Source organism: Centruroides vittatus, unplaced genomic scaffold, assembly GCF_030686945.1.
Source record: "Centruroides vittatus isolate TY-2023 unplaced genomic scaffold, ASM3068694v2 contig_1322, whole genome shotgun sequence".
Lineage (NCBI taxonomy): Eukaryota > Metazoa > Arthropoda > Arachnida > Scorpiones > Buthidae > Centruroides > Centruroides vittatus.
In genome coordinates, this window is record NW_027120842.1 from 189,743 (window position 1) to 215,957 (window position 26,215).

At 30.3% G+C, this 26,215-nt stretch overlaps 1 protein-coding gene and 1 long non-coding RNA gene across 2 annotated transcripts; one reads left to right on the top strand and one right to left on the bottom strand.

The window, feature by feature from the left end:
* Positions 1-708: 708 nt before the first annotated feature.
* On the bottom strand, positions 709-24,497 carry LOC136990674 (rho GTPase-activating protein 44-like). The gene is made up of 16 exons (XM_067289084.1): positions 24,317-24,497; positions 18,428-18,578; positions 14,627-14,703; positions 13,836-13,947; positions 13,685-13,761; positions 13,477-13,597; positions 13,257-13,407; positions 13,062-13,189; positions 12,942-12,989; positions 7,672-7,735; positions 7,513-7,594; positions 5,561-5,641; positions 4,849-4,980; positions 4,687-4,766; positions 4,466-4,604; positions 709-2,058 (listed from the first exon to the last, which is right to left on the bottom strand). Exons 1-16 carry the CDS (start codon positions 24,367-24,369, stop codon positions 984-986), a joined length of 2,571 nt encoding a protein of 856 aa, XP_067145185.1. The 5' UTR covers positions 24,370-24,497; the 3' UTR covers positions 709-983.
* Positions 3,925-16,745, top strand: LOC136990675 (uncharacterized). Its single transcript, XR_010883097.1, has 2 exons — positions 3,925-4,109; positions 16,420-16,745. It is a non-coding gene; the product is annotated as an uncharacterized lncRNA (long non-coding RNA).
* Positions 24,498-26,215: the final 1,718 nt, after the last annotated feature.

Below are 26,215 nucleotides of genomic sequence, written 5' to 3' on the forward strand. Positions count from 1 at the left end.
AGCAAAAAAAAATTAAAATAAATAAAGCTATAGTTTCTGCCCATATTCAAAATTAAGGATCAAGAGTTAGGAGTAAGTATGCAAATACTTATTAGTTAAATTTAACAGCCACACTCGCAACAGAGATTCTAAGAGTTAATCTGCTTATTTTCTACTGCAAGTAGGTTTTTGTGCCACAAATTTTATCGTACTAACAACAATGAAGATAAAGTATAATTTTTTGATAAAAATGTTTATCTCAAATGCTTACATGTTCCTGTTTTGTTAAATATATAAATTTTTGCTCAAAATAAAATCAAAACCAGATTAACTATCAGCTAAGACTTTGTTAATTTGGACTAAGTTCTAGCCCAAATGGTTAACCCAGTCTTATCTTTCGATCATCTGTGTAATTCAAGCTTAATTGTCTTCACGTATTTAAAAATTAATGCATAGATCCTACCTACTCGACTGGAATCTTCATAGTTTAAAGAAAGTGAAATTAAGTGCTTTTGGGCAATTTTTCTTATCCGTCTTCAGAGTTTATTGTCCCAACATTTAGGAATTGGAATGATAAACTGACAACGGATATAAAAAAACAAATCAAAAGCAAGTCAATTTTGCACTTTCTTTTAAAACTATGATGACTCCAGCCAAGCAGGTGGGAGCAATACATTATCTACTGAAAATGGAAACAAAGATTTATATTCATTCCAGCCAGAAGTTACATTAAAACTGATTAAATTCTTTTTATTTTGTAATGGTTTCATACAAAAAACAGTTACAGTTTTTATTGTTTATTTTATAAAATTCACACTTCATGCAATCATTTACTACAACACAACATTTCACAATTAAACATAATATTGAGCATACAAATTATGTATATATGTATAATATATATTACAGAAAAAAAAATTAACAACTGCAAAGTATTTTCTTGACTAAAATCTTACCAAAATTCTCTTTTGATTTATTATTTGGAGGAAGGAACTGTATAAACTTTATAATCTGGTGTTCTGGACAACGTTAGCTTTCGAAGTTTTATTTACACTCGTTGCGTGCAGGACTCGCAACCTCTCTTTGGCAATGGGAAGAGGTAGTTCCGGTTTAGAACTAGCACCAGGAATGTGAATAACTGTACAGTATTGTTTGTTTGGAACATTCGTATTTTGATTTTGCAGATTCCTGTTAGAGATGCTACCATTAAAAAACTGTTTCTCGTTTGCAAACTGTTGTTCTTCGAGGGAAGCGTCTTTATCATCTTGGACAAAATCATCTTTACAGTGTTCCTTTTCGTTGCAGAATACGTTATTTTCTTCATCCGTTATTTTGCATTCTCCGTCTTCGGGAATCTCCGTGATAGAATTAATTTTTTGTAATCTGTGCGAGTTGATGCTTAAAGTTTCAACATTAGTAGTTTGTGGGTTAATATTGTGATTTTCGTCGGTACTCTCGATCCTTTGAAATTTTGGGTGTTCCTTTAATTGTCTATTTATGCTATCGATTATTGTTTCTTCATGAAACACTGGAATTTCATCTTTAGAGTTTATGTCTGTAGATGTTTCTTCTTGAAAGCTACATGATATATCATTAACATCAACAGTTAATATATCGATATCGTCAGGCATTGATCGATTATGAATCGCATCTCTGGTGTTATTTTTTACACACAAATTTGATTTTGGAGGTTTTCCCTGTTGAAATGATTTACGCTTTTGGATGGAAGAACGAGGCGAAGCCTGAGGTATGACTTTCATCACCAATGTATCCTCCTGAACTCTTTCATTAATGTCGCTATTTTTTAATCTAACATCTTCTACGGAACCATTTTTTGTCAAGTTACTTTTCTGAATGCTTAGAAGATCTTCATACGATTTATTTTTAATATGTAAGCCATTTCCTATTTTTTGTGGATTGAAGTTTGCAAGCGACTGCGAGCGTTCAACAGGACCTCTCAGATGTGCGGACTGTCTTCCTAACGGAACTCTAGGATTATTAGTAGGTATGGGAGGAGCAGGCTTCTTTCCAGGTCGATGACATGCTCTGGGACTACGTGGCGATGGATTATTACTGGAACTAAAAAAAAATTATTACTATTAACTCAAGATTTTAGTAGGAAAGGAGATAAATTACTTTTCCTGTAAAATGTATAAGTAAAATCTAACTAATATTTTGTTCAAATAAAAAATTGGTCTATATTCAGAATCAATTTTTAAAATAACATTCTACATATAACACTGTATATAATACACTAATAGCCAGATGACTGAGACAATGCGTCAGTTACCACTTTAAGGGACCCGGATCAAATCCAGGTGAGCGACAAGTAATTTATCATAGACTGACTGTCACCGTATATGTTGAGTCTCATTCCTCACCACCCAACTGTCCCCATTGTGGATGTGGTCAAATCAAAACTTGGTATGAGAAAAGGTGGCCATTGCTAATGCTTGTAGGGCAAGAAGGGAGAAAAATTGTATATAACTTACATCTAGTGTGCCCACTCTACAGGTCAGATATGAAGCTATACACTTTGAATTATCAAATTACGAGTTCAAATTTTTAATATATTTTGTCTTTCATACATAGGAAAATAAATAATTTTATTATAATTATTAATTAAAGAGCAAAAAGCAGTATTATTCAGGTAATAGAATACTATTGGATACAAAATTCAAATATTTGGATTTTCAGGTATATGATTCAGAGTAAAATCCATTAATGTGTTACAGTACATTAATGTCAGTACTTTAATAGATTAAAACACATGTATTGAATAAAACAGATATTTTGGGTGACTAGTTATAATCTGAATAGAAGCAGATGATTAATATATATTATTATTATTCCAATTTTATATTTAACTATTTACAAAATGTAACAGCAAATACAGTAGAGCATCGATTATCCGACCCCCGATTAACCGACCGCATTCTAGTCGGCAAATTCAAATGTCCGCTAGTGATGTGGCGCTACAATATTTGGTTATGTCTTGGCTACTTTAATATTATTTTTGTTAAATTTTTGCATGTTTTAGCTGGCAGCACTGGCTCGACCATGAAAGGGAGGCTAGTATTTAAACCAGGCCTAATACACTATACTAATAATGTATTTTTTCATACTTTTCGGTTATCCAACCAACCCCAGTCAAGTCGAATAATCGATGCTCTACTATATTCTGTTTCTGATTATTGATCATATTCTGTTTCTGATTATTGATTAAGTCACAAATATATGAAGTTATTTGCAGAATTACTTAAAACTGCTTTATGTAGAAATACAAAATGTGCAAAGGAGGATCATTTTTAAAAATGGCATCAAGGGCATTAAAATTTACTAGTTATATATTACCAAACTATGTTGTATTGTCTCAATATCATCAAGGAAAGATACAAGTACACTTATAAACTTATACAATTATTATTGTTGAATTTTCTTCAGAAACGGTAAAATTGATCTACAAGGTGGAAAATAAATACTGGAGGTTGCAAACACTATTCAATTAGAATAATATTAAAGCGAATCTTATTTCGTTTATTATTTAGCTTGCAATCAAATTAGTTTATGCAGTATCCAAGAACCTTATCAACGTTGTTAAGTGGGAACTTGCTGTACTAAAATTTGTTCTAAAACAGACGAAAATTTTCATTTATTGGTTTATTCATATTTAAAATAATATATTAAGTAAAAAAAAAATAGAATGAACTTACTAATACTTTTAAATGGAAAAGTTGACTTGCAATACTATAATTAATATAACAATGTAATTAATGAGTTTATAATTTAATGAATTAAGTCAGATAAATTAATAAATTTATGTAAATAATAAGCGTGTCTTTAAATTTAACTTTACAGGTGGTTTGGGACTTGATAATCACTTTACAACAGACTTTTCATAATAAAATAAAATTCACTGGCAATAAATATTGTACAATTGCTGCCAACTGGACCATACAAGTGGTTGATAAGTCAATCAGTGATGTGAACACGAGTGTTTTGAATACTTAAGCCAGTCAGTGATGCAAATAAAACATTGAGTATTCTGCATAATTAAACAAATTGGGTAAAAGAAAAACAATAAAAAGAAAAAAAGCTTTGAGACGATACTTTCGACTTGCAAAATCTTGGTGAGTATTATTATTTGCAAGTATTTTCATGATATTAGTGTATTTATGAGACTACTTTTATCATAAAATTAGGGTCCATTAAATGTAATGAAAATTCAAAACAATTCAAGAAAACTTACAACAGACTGTAGTCATGTCAATCATTATCAGTTCTGAATTGATAATTTGTAAATAATGCAGAAAAACAAAAAATTAATATTTAAAATGATTTGGGGAGGAAACATTAAATTAAATTCAGTAAATGTACATGAAAATATCACATTAGAAATAAAAGTGATTTTTAATGTTATAAGTTTAAATCTTTAGAAAAAAATTCACTCAGAAATATGATTGTTAATTTGAAAATTTATTCTTACTTATTGCTTGAACATGTCACAGAATTTGATTCGGATTGTGTTCCATTTGTTCCACTATTATAATGTTCAACATTGGCAAAAACTAACGGACCATTTGGGGTATGTGGAGTAGTTGGTGTGCTGATAAAGAATTCAATATCTGCAAGAAAAAAAAATGAATAAATAATCAGTTTTTTCCCCTAAGTAACATTTTAAAAACTTTATATTAATTTAATAATTACCTCCCGGGAAGAACCAATCTGCATAAGTAATAAGAGAATCCACGACAGAACTTAGCAAATTTGTCATTGTCATGTTGTACCTAAAATCAAGTAAAGTTATTTTTTATTCTGTCGTAATAATAAATATGTATTAAATTATTATGTTATCTAAATATATTTTACCCTAAGTGAGTAGATTCCTGTTCAATTGGCAACCAAATTAAATTTGGACTTAGAACTATAGCCAAATTGTGAGAAGACATCTTGTTAATCTCCGAATTACTTGCTAGTTTGGCCAAAAATTTTATAAGGTATCTGGAAAATAGTTTAGTACTTTAACAGACAATTTTAAAAATCAACTTCATTGTTTTAAAATAGCTGACCACAGCTGACCAAAACAAAACGAACAACCGTAAAAATGTGTTTATGACCATCCGTTACTGTATATTTATTGTGCATAAATATAATATATATATATATATTAAATAATCTGTTTTATATGAAAATAAAATTAAAACTTCCTTTCTTACGAATTCTCATCTTCCTATTTTTATTTATGACCTTTCGTGTAATGATTCATTTTGTATTTAAAGTTTATGATCCGATTTACTCAAATTTATAAATGTACTCAATAACCTACACTTTTTGAATGATTTAAACCAATAATGTCACACATGTTTGATACTTAAAATATCTCATATCTATTTGAAACGCATTATGTTAGCGTGTTAATGCTTTAAAATATTTGTAGAGAAGATACGCGTTTCATTTACAACTATACTCTATGCAGTTATAATACTAAATATATATCAGCTGTATGTATTTATAGTAATGTATCTACACAAAAAGAACCATTAAAATATAAAATAAAATCATTATTAACACAGATTCATACCTGAGATTGTTAAAATTAGCTTCTGGTAAAGAATTAAGGATCCTCCACAGAGTTTGTAAACGAGTATCACTATCAGAAATTCTGTAAAAATTGACCTGGTTTTATCATCTAAAAATTACTTACTCAGTAATTGGATTTTAGATTTTTATTCTACTTATATTTATTAATTTTATACTATTATATCAATAACTGTTAATAAAATATATAGTAATAAAACTTCTAACAATAACAGCTCTAACAACTATGCCCACTGGTGGCAAAGTGGATAAAACCACCAAACACTGGTAGATTCAAACCTCACCAACAAATTGGCCATGTGAAGTTTTCCAGGTTTTTTTCACATTTTTAACATATAAATATGACCAGTTTCCACATAGAAAATCCTCCTGGAAGGCATCCCCTTGGCAGGTCACCCACATGTTGCCACACACAGATAAACTAAGTATATGCAAACAATTTTCCAAAAGAATACACACATTTTGGTTTTGATTTTTTTTTTGTAAACAGAAAAACCACTTTAATAATAATTTTTTTCCCATCAACAAGACATTAATTCATATTGTTTTGGGTTTTAAAGTTACAATTAATCATTTTTTACTGAATAAGAGTATTTAATGCATAACTAAAATTTTAAAATAATTAACAATAAATTTGTTGTTTTTATATTTTTGAAATGTATTAAAAGAAGTTTTGAGAGAATCGCCGACGACTGTTTAAAGTTAAAAAAAATTGGCCTGAGCCATTGTTCTGACTGATATTTCGATCTTGGAACATTCATCAATCCAACTTTCAAAAACTAATGCATAAATAATTTATAATAAACTTTATTTTGATAGTTTAGTTATTGAAGTTTGTGACTTGACTTCAGTTGTGCAGAAGTTTATAATTACACAAAGACTTATGGAACACCTTGTGTATGAGTAAACACACACACACACCTACACACACACCAAGAGAAATTTAAATGCTAACAAATCAATATATAATAACTGCAAAAATTTTTTAACTTTTTATCGAATGAATGTATTTTTTCCCTCAGATTTAATTATCCTTCCAAAATATTGCTATTTTTCATAACACTGTACTTCTGACAATGATTCAATTAAGATCTGAAAACAGGAAATGCTTAAAGAGCATCTGAGCAACTGAGAGAGCATCTTTAGCAAGCCAATTTGATTGCATTGTTATGGGTTTGGCCAAGCTCACAACAGAGCAGCAAGGCTCTCAATGGGGCGACTGGACGACGAGGGATGGAGCTAACTCATCCAAAATATTCCCTGGAATTTTTCCGACCTATTCCAGATTTGATCAGAGTCCCCCGGAGCAGAAGGACAATGTGTTAATTGCTCAGCCATCTATCTGAGTAACAGACATTTAGAAAGTTAAAATAATCTTTACCAAATATATTTTAATAATTGAGCAATTTACTTGTTTTATATATAAATTTGTTAAGAAATACTGCAGTAATTACAAAACATGACAATAATTATTAAAATTAGGCTGCCAAATAAATTTGTCTAAATTACATATTATGTAGAATACATTTACATCACGTACATAAACACTAGAATTATTACATTTAATCTTTTTACAGAAAATGTTAAAAGCATTCGTAATCATTGCATTCGACCTTGAACAAATTAAACCGACAGCAAAGGCGTACATAAAATAGCAACCGTTTATAAATAATTAATGCATCGTATGCTCTAATGAAAATATAGACTAAAATACTTCCATAACCTAATAATTTAATATTAATATATAACCTAATTATCATTTACAAGCCTAAAGTAATAACTATAATTAATAATTTAAGCTTATATGTAATAAACTAATCGGGCTTTGGCTGTATTATGTACAGTATATAGATATTATACAAATGAAAAATTAATTATTAAATTATTATTCGGTTTAATATAAATATATTAATTAAATTGAAAAAAAATACTTACTCTGCAGCACTTAACCAATCATTAAACAACTGAAATGTAAACAGAGGTTCAGGAAGTTCCCTCAAATAAGATTTTAATACACCTAGAAATAAATGAATGGTATTAAAATAATTAATAATTTTTTTAAATATAAAATATATTTTTTAAAAAGCATTATACCTGCAACGATATGCGGATCTCTAATGTCGTCCAATAAATTCACTAATCCGGCGTCGAAAGCACTCTGCAAATAAATTTAACAATAAACAAACTCATAATATTTATATAATTTGATATCAAAATTAGAAAAATTCTCATATCCTTCAAAACAGACAGACTTCAAATAAATTTGTGTGTGTATATATATATATATAGGTTAGAGTTAATAATGGTATTTTAGAATGATGTCACATCTGTATCTGTATGATTTATTGACCTCTCTTATTGGCCAGTTGTTCCCAATAGCATGATTGCACGTAATTAGTTGCAGAAATTTAAAAAACACAAATATAATAAGAATGAGATCACTTTATACTATTTAATATTTTTTACCATCACGAAAAAACTTTTAAAAAAATCTTAGTGTGTTTTGTGTAGAAAAGAAACTTTTCTTGCTTTTAATAATTGACCAAATAGATGTGTTGATTATTTCAACAAGTGGAGATGCAAATGACAAGACATGAGCAAAGAAAGAAGCTTTTTTCATCCAAAAGATGAAAAACGAAACACTACTTCATCTGTTTCGAGTTCTTCACCTTCTAGAAATAAACTTGAAACAACATTGAAACAGCTTATGTTGAAATATATGACGACATCACCTACTGCTGTGTCATGCAAGAGCTATTTTTACTTGCTTAACGTTCGCTATAATATGATGATACAAGACTACTTCAAAGCATTTGAAATCAAGTTGTCTCAATAACTAATCAAACAGAGGGAAAAAGAGTATCATCTTTATGATAGTTCACAATTTACACCTTAACTCTAGAATATTAACATTGTTTTCAATGTAATGATTAATAAAAATGTACCAGAGTAAAGATGTAAAGCATGAACTATTGGAACTGTTATTGTGAATATCACCTTTAAGTATTTATTAGAAACTTTAGTCCTGGAAAAAGTAAAGTAAAATAATAAATAGCAAGTTACGTAATGACTCATTACAGTAATTATTCATACAACGTATAGCAGTTCATTACTAATCTTTAATGCTTAAACTTTCACTTTACGGCAAGATTACCCAAGCTTGAAATTTAAGATTAAAGTTTACAGTTAACTTGAGATTAGAATTTTTGATTGTTTGACTATTCTATTATAGAATTTGCAGGGAAATATTAGAAATGGAAATTCTTTGAGACATTAAATATTAATTAAATTAATGCTTTTATTAAATTTATATGAAATTTTGTGATATTCTTATAGAACAAACAATAAAATTGAAGTAATTGTATAAAAATATATAATTTATATGCTTTCAAGAATTGAAATTATTTAAAAATGAATAAAATACTACACAAAAGTCATGGGTGCACACTATTTCATCCGGGCTTGTTTTTTTTTAACTCTCTCTCAGTTTATTTTTATTATTTTAAGCAATAGCACATTTTTTTTTAAGCTAGAGAAAGGAAAAAATTTTTGTAGAATTAAAAGGCATAAAGCATAAAAACATGTTATAAAATAAGGTATATAATCAATAAATATCATCAACGATCTTGATTTTATAAAGTATTTTATTATAAATACTTTTAAAGCCTCTGTAAACTTTGCAAAAATTAGCTAACTGCCTGTATAAAAATTATATAAATTTTAAATATTTATATTAATATTTTTTCATTTATTTCTGCTAACATTAATGTAAAATCATCAAAATGATAAATACATATTACTTGGTCTGTCAAATTTTATAATAAGAAAAGATAGCTTCAGTGGTATGGACGTATAAGACATGAACAAAGAGTGGTTGCTGTGAGCACTAATTGAATGGAAAATGGAGAGAAAAACAGGAAGAGCACCATTCTTTTCCTCCAATGGAAAGAGGAACATGGAAAGAAGTGAAAAGAAGCATGAGAGAAATGGCATTATCTATATTATATATCAAGTTGACTCAAGTCTCCTCCAGGAATGAGGAAAATCCACTACATATTAGAAATTCCTGATGATAGAATTTAATAATTTTTTTTAAATATTTAGAAGAAAAAAAAATTCTGAATATCATCTAACATAAAAACAGATTATTACATTTTTCATTAAAATCTAGGTTTTGAATACAATCGAATCCATTTTTACTTTTTTCCTTAAATTCATTTTCCTGAAAATTTCTAAATTTTAATCTGAATGATGTTATTCAACTGAAGTAGTAGTTTATTCTATATTAATGTTACTTTTGTATGTTAATACAAAAACAAATTATATTTAAAAATAACTAACATTGTTCAGGAATTAAAAGTGAGTTAAAATTAAAGAAAATTTTGTACATATATATTTTTGCTAATTTATTCCCAAAAGTTATAATTATGATCTGCTCAGAAAGCAATTAAAATATATTCTTAACTATAATTAACAAAATAAATATGAATATAATATGTAAATAGCAACAATAAAAATGTTTTAAATCAATTAATTCATAATATAAATATACAAAACAATACAAAAATCATCAAATTAGAAAAAAACTGATGTTTTATTTTCTAAAATGTGTGTCAACAATAAACTTTTCTTTTAAGCAAGAGGCAGAGAAACTACATATTTTTAAATGTAGTCAGTCATCAACAAATCCTTCAAACCATTCAATCGTAAGCCAAACAATTGCCGTATTAAATTGGGATACTTTACCGCTGCAATTAATAGTAAGATTCTAAGTAATTTGGCACTACAGGCATTAGTTACCATCTCTTATTAATATGTATTATTATTTAATACAGTAATTAAGTAATACATATTATTAAGAGATGTTGCCTAATACATAAACCTATTGCATTGACATGATTCAAACAGATTTTTTACTGCATCAAAGAGCTAAACAAACACTTAAATTATTTCAGAATATTTAGAGTTAAAAAATAATACTCATTTCTATCTCCATACTAATAATACTTTATATTACAAATAGAAAAATATTAACACAAATTAAATTTTAAATTTATTTACACATTTAAATTCAGATTTTATACCAGAATTGATGTGGATTTTAAACATTTACATAATGTCTAGTGAAAAAAATTAATGCTTAAGAATATTCCTGTTAGCTGAATAGTATCTATTATTCTAATTCTTTCTACTAAAGAATTAGAATATATACTATTAATTTTTATAATACAATCAATGGAAAAAAAAAACAAAGATAAATCTCCCAATTAACTAAACAGATAATAAAAATCAATTAGAATAATTTCTATTGCAGTAAAATGAAACAGGTCGTAAAGAGTTAATGAAGCATTATTTTATTTTTATTTTTATTTATTGTAGTGTCCAATGCAGAGAGTAAATGCAAAACATTGCACAATTTTTCTAACATTCAACTGTTCACATATATGAATTGTGCAATACTTAAAATTGTATAAAACAGAATATCAATAAGATAAGTTCTGCAGAGTGTGCAAATTTGTCAAGACATGTTTTAAATATTGGATGTAGCTAATTAAGTTTCAATAAAGGAACAGCATGATAGAGCAAAAATAATAGAGAATTGAATCGTGTATATAACAGATTTGGGAAATTCATAAATAAAGTGAGAGAGAAAGAGAGTGTGTGTGTGCGTGCAATGTGTTTAATTTTATGAAGACAATTTAGAAATTAACCTTGACATAAGAATTAAAATTTATACTAACAAAGACTTACACAGTGTAATATATATAAGTAAAGCCCACTTAACAGTGCACTTTTGGGACCATTCCATGCTCCCTTATCCAAAGTAACGAGATTACCCAGGGGGTTGTTAATAGATTTGTCTCTCCATTTTTTTTCATGTCATTTTTTTTCAAGTCTAACTTATAACAGACTTGGAAATGTTAAAATTCATCACCACATAATTTTACTATATACTTACATACAGTATTTGGTTTCCATTCTTTCATCAATTTTATTGATCTATCAAATAATCAGTAAAAACAGTGTACATTTGCTAGTCACATTAGTTTCACTTCTACCCAAAAATAAAGTAGGAGACCTAGGTGAAAAGATGTAAACATCCTTGCTCCAAAATTTCTGAATGCTCTCTAATAAAACATATAGTAGAAAAACAAGTACAATACCATTTTAAAGTAAGGTCATGTGACCTAAACAGATAGTTGTTAATCACTTCTTGCCCTGTCCTCTTGAGATGATGATGACATACACTGGTTGTTAACATATTTTATGATACCTTTTTAATATGTAATTTCTTCTTGTGTGTTCATTATGATTTTTGAGAGACCTTTTAATTGTCTGTTTATTAGAAACACATCAATAGAAGGTTTCACCAAATTTGTTGAAGCCATTGGTGAACAACAAATATTAGAGAGAGCCCTGTTGCCATGTATTTATGTAATGATGATTTGTAAGTTTAAAAATAGAGCATTTTAAATCTTAGAATAGTGTGCCCTCATGTGGATTGCTACTTTAAATATGTCACTGACATGGCACTCATGGGACTGCTCTACCATCTGGTGCTCTGTTAACAATAATTTTGCTAATGTAAAACATAGGAGAAAATCAGGGATGAAAATCAGGAATGCAGAGTGCGCTCTCTTAAGCAAACTGCTCCTTTATTCGATGCTCTGTGGATTCAACTGAATTAATTTCCAAGAAAAGATCAAACCAGGAGAAAAGATTAATACAATTTTAAAGAAAGTGATCTTTCTCTATACATACTGAAATATAGTATGAATCAAACTAATAAAATTAAAAGATATTTACTCATTTTAAAATATATAAAATCAAATTTATTCATTGATATATGTTTTAACTCTGATTGATTTTATATATTTCACATAAATCTGTAATACTACTTCAATACAAAAACCAAAACTTCCATTCTTTTTAATTTGTAGTAATTCATTTCTTTATTTAGTAAATTATAGAAAACCTATGACTTCTGCAGTGAAAAAGTTTTTTGTTTACAATCTTACAATAATATTTCGATATATTCTGATATAAATCCTTCTTACCCCATTCATACTAAATTATTTTTTTTATAGATTATTATAATTTCTAAAATATTTTGAATATGAATAATAGTTTTCTTTTATCTATGAAAATAAATATCTTCAAGGAAACAAAATAGAATTTCTTAATTTTTTTAAAAATTACAGTAAGATAAGTTTTAATGTCATGTTAAAAACACAAATAACTAGAATAATAATCTACACAAGAAAAACAAAAATTTCAAAATATATAGCTGCTTAAATTGTTATATATATATATTAAATTATTAATAATCTTAAAACTAAGAATTTGTAAAAAATTCTACTTACTTTTACTTTCTTTATTTTTGAACTACTCCCAGCAATCCTGAACAAACCCTGACAATAGAATCCTAATTAATATATTCACTCGACAAGAAATTCTATAACTAAAACTTGTTAAATATATACCTCTTCGTCCATTCCAATTTCTAAGAGAAGGCATACGCAAGCTTCGATCACCGACGCAATTTGTCTGTCTAATGTTCTTAAATGTTCTTCTAAAGGCTGGCCAAAGACTGGTTTAAATGGATATTTTTCTGGAGAAAAATTAACATTTGAAAATTATAAAAATTATTTTCGATTAATATGCCACCTTTTACTTACCAATTTGCAAGTCTAATACAGGTAGAGCAGATTCTAAAATTTCGAGTTCTCGCCTGTGATAGTCAACTTGTAGGTGATACCAATCAACAAATAATTTTGATAAAATAGGTTCTTTGGATAGTATATCAAATAATTCTGCTGTTAAATTATCCTATACAAATATAAGAAGAAAAATTATATTTTTATTAGTAGGCACAGTTTATAAATGCATTTCACTCACACGACACTGTTCAACTTTCATAGATATATCCTCCAACTCTTCTTGTAAAGTATCGGCTTTGGATGGCGTATTTATTGCATTATTATTGCTTTGCTGTGTGTGTTTTAATGCCGTATTGTATCTAGAAAATAATCTTTTCTATTCAGAATGCATTGAACAGAATTTAAACCAATTTAAAATTAATGTTTTTAGATCTATATGACCATACTTTGTTTTCGTCGCATCCATATCTTGTATGAGTTTCGACAGTTGTTTTCTCATTCGAATAACATTAGGAAAATCAATCTAAATAACGAACAAATAAATGTTAAATAATTTTTTAATTCTAAACTAAGTATTTATATTTTTATACAGCATACCTCCAAAAAATTAACAATAGGATTCAAAATTGCTTTATCGACTTTAGTTTCATAAATTAGCAATTCCTTTCCAAGCTCTTCTTCGATAGATGCACATTTATGTAGAACTGAACTATAAATATAAGTATTTAATCATTAAAATAGCAGAAATAACTTTCTTCTAAATTATAGTAATATTCCAAATTTGAACAATTTGTTTAAGTTAAAAACGTAAATAACAATTTATAACACACAATTAAGACAAGTTCAGCTGTCTTTCTGAAATCAAGTGTGTTTATTTACAGCTTAAATCGTTTCTGTGTTGAAGACTACAGAATTTTGTGAAGAACAGTAATACATTTGCAGCACTACTACAATTACATCTGTATTTATAAACGTTTTAATAATTTTAATAAAAATATATATATAATTTTGTAGCATTGATAAAAATAAGCTATTTTAATTCCACTTATTCAGCCATAATTAGATAATTTTTTGACTAAAATTTAAGTTAAACAACAATATATTTTAACCTGTATGAAAAAAAAACTGGATTTTAATTAAAGTTATTTGAAATTGTTATATATATAACCAGGTAATATTTTGTTACAGATTGATAAATTTTCAGGATGCTTAAAATAATTAGCAACAATGTGGATCATCATTCAAATTCTGTCAAAATTCTCATTTGAAAATACAGAATGTCAAAAGGTTACACTCCGAGCATAATATATGTATCATAGAAAAAAAACCTACAGTATAATTAAAATTAGTTTCACTTTCAATAAAAAATAATTTAACTTTATACTGACCCTAAAATGGATGAATCGCCCAAATTACTGCTCCATTCTTGCATACAGTTAGCAAGCAAGACTTCGGGTAATTTTTTCTAAATAAGAAAAATAAAATTTACAAATGAAATCCAGTATATGAAAGTCCTGTAATTCATTAAAAAAAAAAAATTCTTTTTAAAAATATTACATTAGCAAAAATATTGCTTTGCTAGCAAAGAATTGAATGACACTTATCAAACACCTGATTTTAATTCTGTTTAAATACACACGCACTCTACATCTGATACAAAAACTGAATTTATTTTACTTGAAAAAGTATTTCAATTTAAATTTATTATTAAATATAACAAAATTGTACAGGTCATATGAGGAAGAAAATGAAATGTATTTGAATAATGAAATTCAAAATGCTGTTTAAATTATCTTGTCATTATTTGTAATGTGTATTAAATATGAATTGATTAGTTCATAAGGAAAAGAAAAAAAGTTTTGTTTTGTTTATGAAGTAAATTTAAGAACTGTACTTATATTTAAAAAACAAACAAAAATTTAAGTTTTGTATAGTTATTTTGCAACTATTCTTAATATTTTTAATGTTAATAAATTTTTATCAATACCAACCGTAGTCATTAATCTGTAAGAGACAAAGGAAGAATATCCCCAATATTTTTGTACAGGAAAATTGTCCCACCAATGTACTTTATTTTATACCATACTACAAAAATTAGGAGTAGAAGCAGATACTGTACACAACGGACAGGTAGTACATCTTACTTTTACATCAATTCAAAACAACGAGAAATTTTCCTTACTCATTGTTATTAGCCCAACTCCTGTACAATACATTATGTACGTATGTATACAGTAGAGCATTGATTATCCAAATACTGATCAACTGAAACATCGTTTAACCAAATTTTTGCTAGTACTGTGGAGCCACAGCACTCTCCCCTCCCTGCCAACCTAAACTGTATGCCTACTTTAATGTACTATTTTATGTAAGGTATGTATTTGTTAAGATATGCGATACAAAATATATACAGTACAATTTTGTATTTAATATATTTTTTCGTAAATGATCAGGAATGTACTGGTGCTTTTAAGATGCCACCATATCAAATTTTGAGAAAAAGTATAAAATTATTCTATATCGCTATCAAATTATCCTCATGAAGATTCATCCAAATATATAATTCCAATGATAAATACTTTAATATTTTCTAAAATGATTTATTAAACAAATTAGATATCTCTTCTTATCTGGGCAAAAAGTAATAAGGACAAACATTAAAATCAAAACCATGTTAAAAATTTGGTTATTTTAGGCTAACTCAAATCAGAATTATTGCATTAATAAATATTTAAAACTCTCTATACATTTTTATATTATATTATTATAATATATTTAGAATCAACAGAATTATTTCGGCAAAACTTGCAAAATCCGGAAGATGATCCATAAGTTGAAATTGTCATTAAGGATATGATTTGAGGATGATGTGGCACCTTCATTAATTATGCTTAGTTATATAACAATATATTAAACTTATAGATGCAAGAGAATGAAATCAGGGAGGGGAGGACAATTATCTAAGTTTTATGGTAGCCTATACTTTCCATAAGGTTCTAGAGTGACTATGGAAAATTCAGTTCAGATCAGCCAAGGGGTTGAGGAGTGTATAGAGAACAGGTAGACATTTTATTTATATATTGTATTTTATACCTATATATATAAAATACAAACAACTTTTTGTAAGATAGTAACTTAAACATTGAATTGTTTCTTCTTATTGCATTTTAATATTTTACAGTTGATGGCCAAGCAGCTAAAGCGGCAGTCTACCATTCTGGAAAACATGGAATTGAATCCAGAAGAGTCAAAAAACCATTTTGCAATCATCTTTAGGAATCAAGTTTCAAATCGATCATATTTTAAGATATAATGTTTTATAAATTTACTAAAAGAAATTAACAACTGCAAAATGTTTTTGCCGAATTTTGTTAATTTGTATGGCTAACAGTACAACCTCGACACAGAATATTTTGAGATAAATACCTAAAAGTATCAGCAAGAATTAACAAATGGAGATAAGAATGAAATTATATAATTAACAATAATAAAAACTTCAATTCTCTAGCTGCAATAATTCACTACAAATTAATCGAGAAAAGATATACAAAACAGATAACTGCACAAGTTATCACTTCTGACATCTGTTCTTTAGAATCTAGAATAACTGAAAGTAAACAGAAATATCCGATAGGAAAATTAAAATAGGAAATTTTTTTAAATTAGATTAATTTAAAAAATTTTATTAATATTTCTAATTTAGAAAAGGTCTCACGATTATAGATTTTAAATATAATTCATACATTAAGTGATTATATACAAGTACATTTGCCTAATTTTGTTATCATCACAGACAAAAGTGTAAAAGTTTGCAGCTTTAAAATCAGTTTTAATTGCGCATTGAATTACAAATGAATCATAATAATTGTTTCAATTTTCATTGGAGTCAGAATGCTAATATAATAGAATAATAGCTTATTAGAAAGCTGATCTAATAGCATTTAATAATGGAATTAATTCCTTGTTTAATGATTAAGTCATAAAATGTAGTTTATTATTAGATTGCAAACAGTTGGAAATGGCCATCAAAGAAATTGTTTCAAGTATTTTTTAACAATAAATTTTCTTCTTATTTTAATTCTAATAGATTAACTTGTCCCTAAAATTTAAGAACACAAAGCTTACATTTTAAATAATCCACAAAACACTTAAAAATACATTTTTTATTTTAGAATTGGATATAAATATGTAAAACAAGATGAAGATTTTTTAATAAAAGTAACTTTTAGGTCACTCATATGTATACATGCACAAAGTATTTAAAATTAACTTCAATTTTTTAAATAATAATTTGTGTTATATAAACAGTATTAAATATATAAATAGTAGCATTAAAAATATAAATTTAAACAGAATTTTTTTAAAATTTATTCGCATTTTTAAAATTACTTCAAATGAACTAAATAGGCTAATGAATTATTAGCCTAGTTACTCGTTATAGTTTAGATCATAAATCATTTAAACTGTAGCCTTAATTCGATTACTGAATTTAGTTCTGAAAAATGAAGTTCTTGAACCGAACAGATGGTCGCAAATTTAATTTGAAAAAAGACATTGCGCAAGTATCAATCAAAACAATAATTACAGCTGTTCATATGTACTGTCGTGGAACAGAAAGATGTAGCGGTAATATTTGCTTATTCGTAATTTTAACTAATGTATTAATGTAGAAATATTTGGAGGAGAAAAAATTTAAAGTGTAGTCGAGCCTGTAGAACACGATATGGTTCCACTTTTTTTGCACTCGTTACTTTTCATTTAATAAAATTATTTCGCCATTATTCATAAATTACATATTTTGCTACCATCTGTTTAAATTCATATCACTCTATCGGCATCCTACATAAAAATATCACTAAATCTACAAGTACACGCAGAAGTTTTGCTTGAGTAATTTCAAGTATTTCCACCGAAGTATTAATTATTTTAACGGGAAAATATGTTTTTTTTATAGAAATAAAAATTACCCAACTTATTATCCAACTTGTAAACCAATGTTTTTAAACCGAACACGTATGTAAATAAACTATTTATAAAATTATAATGAGTTTAACCTTCTAAAAAAGAAGAATTTCTGGTAAAGAATGTGAGTAATTGCTCTGTAAGCGACCGAATGATTTACATCCATTTTACTTTTAATTTTAAAGTAAATCGGCAATTAAAAAGTTTTATTAAAAACTAAAACAGACCAGCCTTTTCTCCGCCACGGATGCTTCTGTGCCGACGCCCTGAAGACACGCGGCAATTTTTTTTCCCGTATTGTGACATGACTGCTTGATTAAATCGACACGCTTTTCCACATTAACTAAATCTTCATTCAAGGCTTCTGTCTTTTCAGTTCTGTAATTAAATTCAATTTAATTATTATTATGTTTTTTAATCAGAAAACTAGAATAATTTTGACAGCTAAAAAGAAAGTTTATTGTGCTAGCATGCTAAAAAAAATTTTTTATGTTACAAAAACAAATGATTAATAGGAAAATTGGAGGAAATAAAGCTGTAAATCAGTTTCCTATTAGAAAAACTGGATAAATTTCTTATTTACACAAGCAATTGTAATTTATAATGTAAACTAAGTAAATATTCTCCATACTTATTACATTATTAGAATAAATATTATAGTTAGCTCTTTATTAATTCAAAAATTGTACCTCGTTCGAGCCATTAAGAATTACTATCAAAACAGATCGCTTTGATAACGTAAAGGTGGTTTTTGTATTTACATATTTACGAGCGGAAACTTATCGCTCGCAGTATAGGCTTACTAAAAGATATATTCGCGAAATACAAAGTTCAATAAAATGAGATCGAGCAACAGACTAGAGATAAAACACAGATAATTGCGACGAAACACAAACAATTCCAAGTACGAGAGGAGTATCTTTTATATTACAATTGATTTCCTTGTTAAAATTTATGCCGACTATAAATAATTTTCCTATAATGTCATCTGTCGGGATGGAGGAAAATCATTTTCGGCATACAGGTCTGAATAACATTTTTTTTTACAATATTTTAAAGAAAAAACACATTAAATTAAAAGTTTTATTTCTATTCAAAATTTAACTTGTACTACTTTTCAAATTTATTATTATTATTTCTGTTCAAAATCATTAAGCTTTTTTGAAGTGAATTTAAAAAAAGTAGTGACACAAATCTTGATGTGTGTAAGGTGATTTAGTATTGTTATTGTCTTAAGCTTCTCTGACCAATATTAAGCTCGATAAATGACTTACAAAGTCATTCTTATCGAGGATGTTCATCACGTGGAGAAAACCATACCAACACAACAGGAAAAAAAACACACACACAACACTACTAAAATCTCAATCATTAGTAAGATCTCTCTCTGATATAATAAATTGAAGTGGAAAATGTCCATAAAGCAGTCAAGCGGGATAAGAGGTTCACAGCAAGGTAACTACGACCTAGAAGCAGGTCAGAAGGTTGAAAACTGGATTAAACATTTACACTAGGGAAAATCTCACTTCCGATTATTAAAAAAAAACAACAAAGAAACAGCACTCCAGTTAGAAATATTTAAAAAAAAAAGACAAGAAAAACTCTAAAAATATATCTCTTTTTTCAACATTAGCTTCCGGTTGAATTAGCGCAAGGTCATCAGCATTAGGATAAAATCAAGTTTATGGAAAACTGGAATACAAGGAGTGAGTGACACGTGGACTCGCACGGAGGCCGCCATATTGCTCACGTGACGGCGTTACCTGCAGCGTGGTAGTTATTTAAAATAATTTAATTAATTAATTACGTTGCGGGAGGTACGACCGGAGGAAGGTTATGCCCGTTCGTCACGTGACGGAAAGTAAAACTGCGACTGCTTCGGGACGGGGATTAGCGTCGGTCGATAACAATCGGCATGAATCATTCTTTAAATTGTCGCTTTTTGTACTGTACCATCCCCCCGATGTAGTGGCCGTTTGTCGTCTCTTCTCGGAAACGAGCAAAGCGCCTGTCATGTGCCAACGCTTTCCACTCCCGCAGCGCGTTTGTTTTCTCCCGTTTCCTGCCCTGGAAACGGGGCCACCCAAGTCGCAAGAATGCCTAAAATTCGCTAAAATATTCCTTATTTAGAGGGGCACTCGGCGCAAAAACCTCGAAATTACGAAAACTGATTGTATATTTCATCCGAAATTCGAAGCGTAATAATGAGGAAAAGTATGTTATTGTGCAACAGACCTCCTCGACTATAGAAAACAGTCTTCTCTGGTTGTTAACACGCCGAAATTTTTTCGGAAAGGGGAAGAGGAAAAAAAGCCAACTAGAAATGAAGCTGTAGCTACTGTCAGTGACCATTACAGCAACAAGGTTCGTTCGCTTCAACCGGTCAGACAGGTTACATTTCCAAAGTTGTGGCATCTGGTCGAACAATCGGCATCTTTTGATATAGCGAGCGGGCAATATATTCTCTCCAGGATTACCATATTCGGGGTATAATCCACAGAAAAACTTAAAACATGGAAGACAACAAGGATCGCAAAGCGAAAAGGAAGACAAAGAAACAGGAGGATCCTCTACAACTCCTATCCAGTAAAGAAAATATGGAAAGGGCCTATCACACGTGTCACAACGTCTCCGATTTTCTGACATCCGCGGGTTATCCATGGATCGGGAAGCAGGATAAAAAGAAAAAGAAAGATTAAAAGTTTGACAGAGAACCTTTTTTTACGCTTCGCGTTGGCCTCAGTTTTTGTCTGGGAACGTCTGCTCTTACTATTTTCGGTCTGCGCGGTTCTTTATTCCCCGCATCCCGTGCAAACGCCACGGGAGGTCGACTAAATTGCATAATTTACCAAGAGGTTACACCCGAAAATTTCATGCTGCGGCGATTACGTGGCTAGATATTAAAATGCCATTTACTTTAACAAAAACGTCTCCGCGATCTTTGTTAGCAACACAATTAGACGTGTTACGAAAGTGTCCCTCCCTTCTTCTATTGGAAGGGACACGGCTCCAATTTCGTCATACGGTTTCGGGGAAGAGAGAGAGAGAGAGAAGGTGTTTAACATTCTCTCTCGAGCCAAAAAGTATCGGGTGCGTGACGGCATATACGTGCCGCTATCCGGTGTCATTGTCACGTCTTCCTTCCAAAATACCCAATCTGCGGATTTCGAAAACGGCAACCGGATGCAGATTCGGGACGCACGAGGTCCCGAGCACCCAATAGAGCACGCTTAGAGAACGTCTTCCCCCCCATTAAAAAATAAATAAGAGCTAGTGATGCGGATGGTGCTTAGTTCCGGTACGACTCAGCCTAGCGTGATATTCAGAAAATAAATAGAAAAAAATAAAATATGGACAGAAATAAAGATGGCGGAAAGTGCCCACTATCTGAAGTATTAATCTATGTCGTATTCTGGCCGTGACGAGATGAACCCCTTCCGTCATTTAGATAAAAATTCGATATCTGCTCCGATAATTAAGCAAACCGATAAAGTAACCACCCCGGTCCGTGACAAATTTAATAAAATGGTAAAAATTTATAGATTCGTCACGTAATTAACCCGATTCCGATGGGAACAAGAGAGTCGACGGAAGGAAGGAAAAAAAATATTTAAAGAAATAAATAAAGTAATTTCGTTAATGATAATGGAATGACGTGTAAGAAGAGCGCGACACTTCCTTCCTCCATTATCGCGTTACAGAACAATGTGGTAGTATCCCCCCTGCGATAGGAAAATGGCGGCATACAGCTGTAGGAGTATAAACTCGCACCTATACACTTCCTCAAATACAGGAGGTGGCACGAAGGTTCGGTTCGGGTGCAGGTGGATCGTGTCGACAGCGATAGCTATGGAATTTTTATTTCCAGTTGGGGCCGATCGTTTGCAATGGCAAAAAAAAATTTGCCAGAAAAACAATAATCCAACCAAAACTTCTAAAAATCGCGAGTGTATTCGTAACTACGAGAAATTTTCCTATCCGCAAACGAAACCGTAAGGTGCAATTTTTACACCGTAAATTCCCTTAGTAACAGGGTGATGCTGCCTCGTGTGTTTACTCTAGACTTTAGCAGTTCTCAACCGGGGGTGCTCGTATCCCGGGGGGAAGAAGGATCGGTTAACATTACACATAGAAGGGCTCAGAAGAAAGGTTGAGAACCGATGCCCTAGACTTCGATCCTAAAACGGAAATCCTCGGGTGTCGGGTTTACAGTGTCTATTAAGGAGAGAGATGTTTAAAACGATAGTTTATTCGGTAATTATAACCGATAAAGAAAAATTAATGCGCCATAATTTCCGAATCGTGAGAAACCATCTCTCGATATACTACAAACCTATAATCACGAGGGGGGAAAAAAAGAATATCCCTCACAAAATTAAAACCTCCGTACAATAGGTTAAGGTTTCGTGCACGGGGATAAACAACAGGAAACTACACGAATCTATACGCGTACAAATTCCCTAACATTATAGCAAAATCTCTCTTAGCCGACAATTAACTGGCACCTCAAAAAAAAAAAAAAAAACTCAACAAGCTGTTGTTGGCAATTACACAGCTTATCACCTTGAAAGTCAAGCACGAGAACAGAGCATTATTTATCGATACATTATCCATTGTCCTTAATCTAGCAGGGGGAGGAATGTATTAGTTAACATCGATATCTGCGTTACGTACGTAGATAGATCGAGCGCAAAAATTCCGGCCACGATCTACACGGCGTCACGTGTTTCTACGTCATTATTTAAGTCCCGTTTTCTAAGAAATCCGATCTCCCCCCTCGTTCTAGGACGTAAAAATTAAGAGCAGGCGTTTAAACCGAGACGATCACATCCTGTGGAGATGTCTCCGACCTTCTTAACAAGGCCTCAGACCCTGTCTAAAATCCTCCTATTACTTAATTAACGCAGAGCGGCTCCCCCACAGTTAACCTTGCCACAGAGTGACTCAACTTTTAGAGCCAAAGCGTCAATTGTTGTTGTTTTGCCACCATGTTTCCTCCCGGAATTATCGTTTTTATCGCCTCTTCTTCCCCTTACAAGTTTCCCCAAGATGGTTTTTGAGTTTTACGATCGGATAGGCCTCGATCGCAGCCATGCGATACCTTCTCGATCAATTTGTTACGCAGGAGGTACAAGTACGTCAATGGAAAGTTTAAACGGGCGGCCTTTGGGAGGTTTTTTCTTGTTTTTTAAATGGCTAACTACTTAAAATAGCCGCTCGCTCGACTAAAATACGATGCGATCGATCGGTGAACCTTACTCGATCCGACCGGTCGCATTCGCACTTGACATATTGCTCATTATTCCGTAACTAATTGCTCAAAAATACGCTTTTTTTACTTTTAAAAAATGCCTATCGTGTATCAATTTTACTCAATAAAATGGCAACGCATTAATTTTATTAATTATTTAATGTATTTTATTAAAAATCGAAAGCCATTGATGTCGATGGCAAAACGTTCTCGTGCCATACTTCGAATTACCAAAAGGTGGCGTTGTGAGATTCCATAAAAATTTATATTATTACTTTTAAGTAAAAATTAAAAAAAAGAGAAGAACAATTGTTTTTTATGCGCGAATAAATTCCTTGTTTGTTGTAAGTAGGTTTCAGTATCGCGATCTTTTTTTTTTTGTTTTTTGCGCTCTCTTGGATAGTCACAGGTCAACAAGTACGGGTCACATGACCTGACGTCAAAATAGGTAAAAACAACCTTAAAATGATATACACTAATTGCTTACGGTGGGATTTTAAGTAACGCCAACCAGAAATTGTTCTATCGATAATTATTAACTTGGGCATTTTGTATTAGGTGTAATCGATCATGAGGTATGCACGGGTCACGCGAAAATTTTAAACACGGTATTTTTAAACACGGTAATTTTAGTATTTTATAATAAATAATATTAATAAATTTTTTTCGCTGAGGAATTTATTAATAGCTCGACAAAACATTAAAAAGTCGATTTAGAAAAAAAGAAAAAAAATTACGTCTCGAATATCAATAAACTAGAGGGCATTAATTATGCAAATGAGCTCGCGCTATGTTAATTTAAATAAAATTCCGCCGGAAAAGAAAAAATTATAATAATAATAATTAAAAAACAGTAGAAACTCACCTGGAAAACGTTTGATCCGCTATTTGTTTAACTTTAAGAAATTGACGTTTCATTTTAATAATTTATTTTTATAGCTCTTAAAAATATATTAACTTTCCCATCTCGCTCGCATCGCATTATCCTTTGTCCGGAAAGGCAAATATCTATCTGTGAAGCAGACGGATTTACAGACGAATACACGATACTACCCCTCCTCGGATTGGTTAAAGGATTCGTGACGTAACCAGATACTCATAGGTTGTCTATTGGATAATTTTTGCGGTACGAGAAACTGTAGGGGAAATATCGTCTGCCTCTGCAAACTTATTTGAAATTTTGAATATTATCGCAATTAATTAATAAATTGCGGTGTAAATAAATATTATATATTTATATTTAATTAAAATTTATTCGATATTGATGGGGTAGGTAGTAACGTGACACGCGACTGTTACGTCAGAATGATTAATATATTATGTTAATATTTAAAAATAAATAAATGAAATTATTGAAAATAATTTAACATGTTTTTAAATTATTGTTCATTTTAAAATAAAAATTATTTTTTAAAAGTATTCAAATAAATCTAACGTTTATAATTAGGATGAATTGTCTGAATCACCGAAAATTTAGGGGGGAAACCGCTAAATCTGAGGTAGTGAGCAAACCCAAGAATTTTTCATGGATGGTTCGTCCTTCATCATCCGGCCAGGCCCACATTGTGGGCCTGGCCGAGTCCATGATACGCACAGGAAAAAAAAAAAAAAAAAAAAAATTTCTTTTAATGCTCACTGGGTAGGGAGAATTACAAATGGAGGAAAACGTTCAAGTAACTTATATTACAGGAATTATATTACACTTGGTTATAAATAAAATGACAAGAAAAATTGCTTTTAAATTTTTAATGTACTTGTATTTTAATTTAAGGCCGATTGTAACATCATTCGTTATGCACGCGATCTCCAGCAGATGGCGTTAAAAATTTAATGCCTTCTTTTCTTTGAGAAACATGTTGCCAGGTTGAGGAATGCGCCTGAGGGATTTTCCCGTTCCTACAAATTTCCTAATTTTTAAAGGAATGTTTTAAAAAGGATTTTCCCCATAGAAAAAGCAATGCGGCTGCTAAAGCATGTGCTAGTTGCCGTGAGTGATCCCGGTTCGAATTCGAATCGGATCTTCCGGAATCTGTCGAGATAATCTGGCAGCTCTGTTCCCGCTTCATGGCTGCCCCAATGGGAAATAAATGTCGTTATTACCCACAGAACGATGAGCGCTTAAGATGGCAGCCTGCCCTCTAGGGAATCCCTAACAATCGGAAAACTCAAAGTTTTTCAGGAATGGTCCATCCTGATATATCGGCCTGTGGGCCTGAACGAACCCATAATGGGCTTGCTAAAATGATCCTTTTAGTGCTCACAGGGCAGAGTTGAAAATATATATAGTACTGTCGCGCTAATCCAACTAATTGAGATCAGTGGTAGTTCAGATTAACGATCAGGGATCCAAAAAGGGACAAGTGCCCGGTTTGATATCCCAAAATTTTTACATTTTTAGCAACTAATAATATAAAAAGCTTTTAAAAGTAAAATGTCTATGAAGTAATAGATGGCGCCATAAGCAATTTTAGATTTTTTTGCCGGGAAAGTTATGTAACTCATTGCTGGACTTTTAAATAATTTAAGGTTTGATTTGATGGGATACACCTTGGGCAATGCTTCAGAGATATGCCAAGGAGAGTGCCTCCTGGAAAAACTTATGGGAAACCATTTAGACACATGAAGAAAACCCAGAAAACTGCACATGCCAGTCCATTGGTGCATGGTCTGCACCCATGATCAAAACTACCAGCATTCGGTGATTTTATCCGTTCAGCCATTAGTGGACCCTTCGAATTATTCCTTGTATCAGAAAATAGTTGTT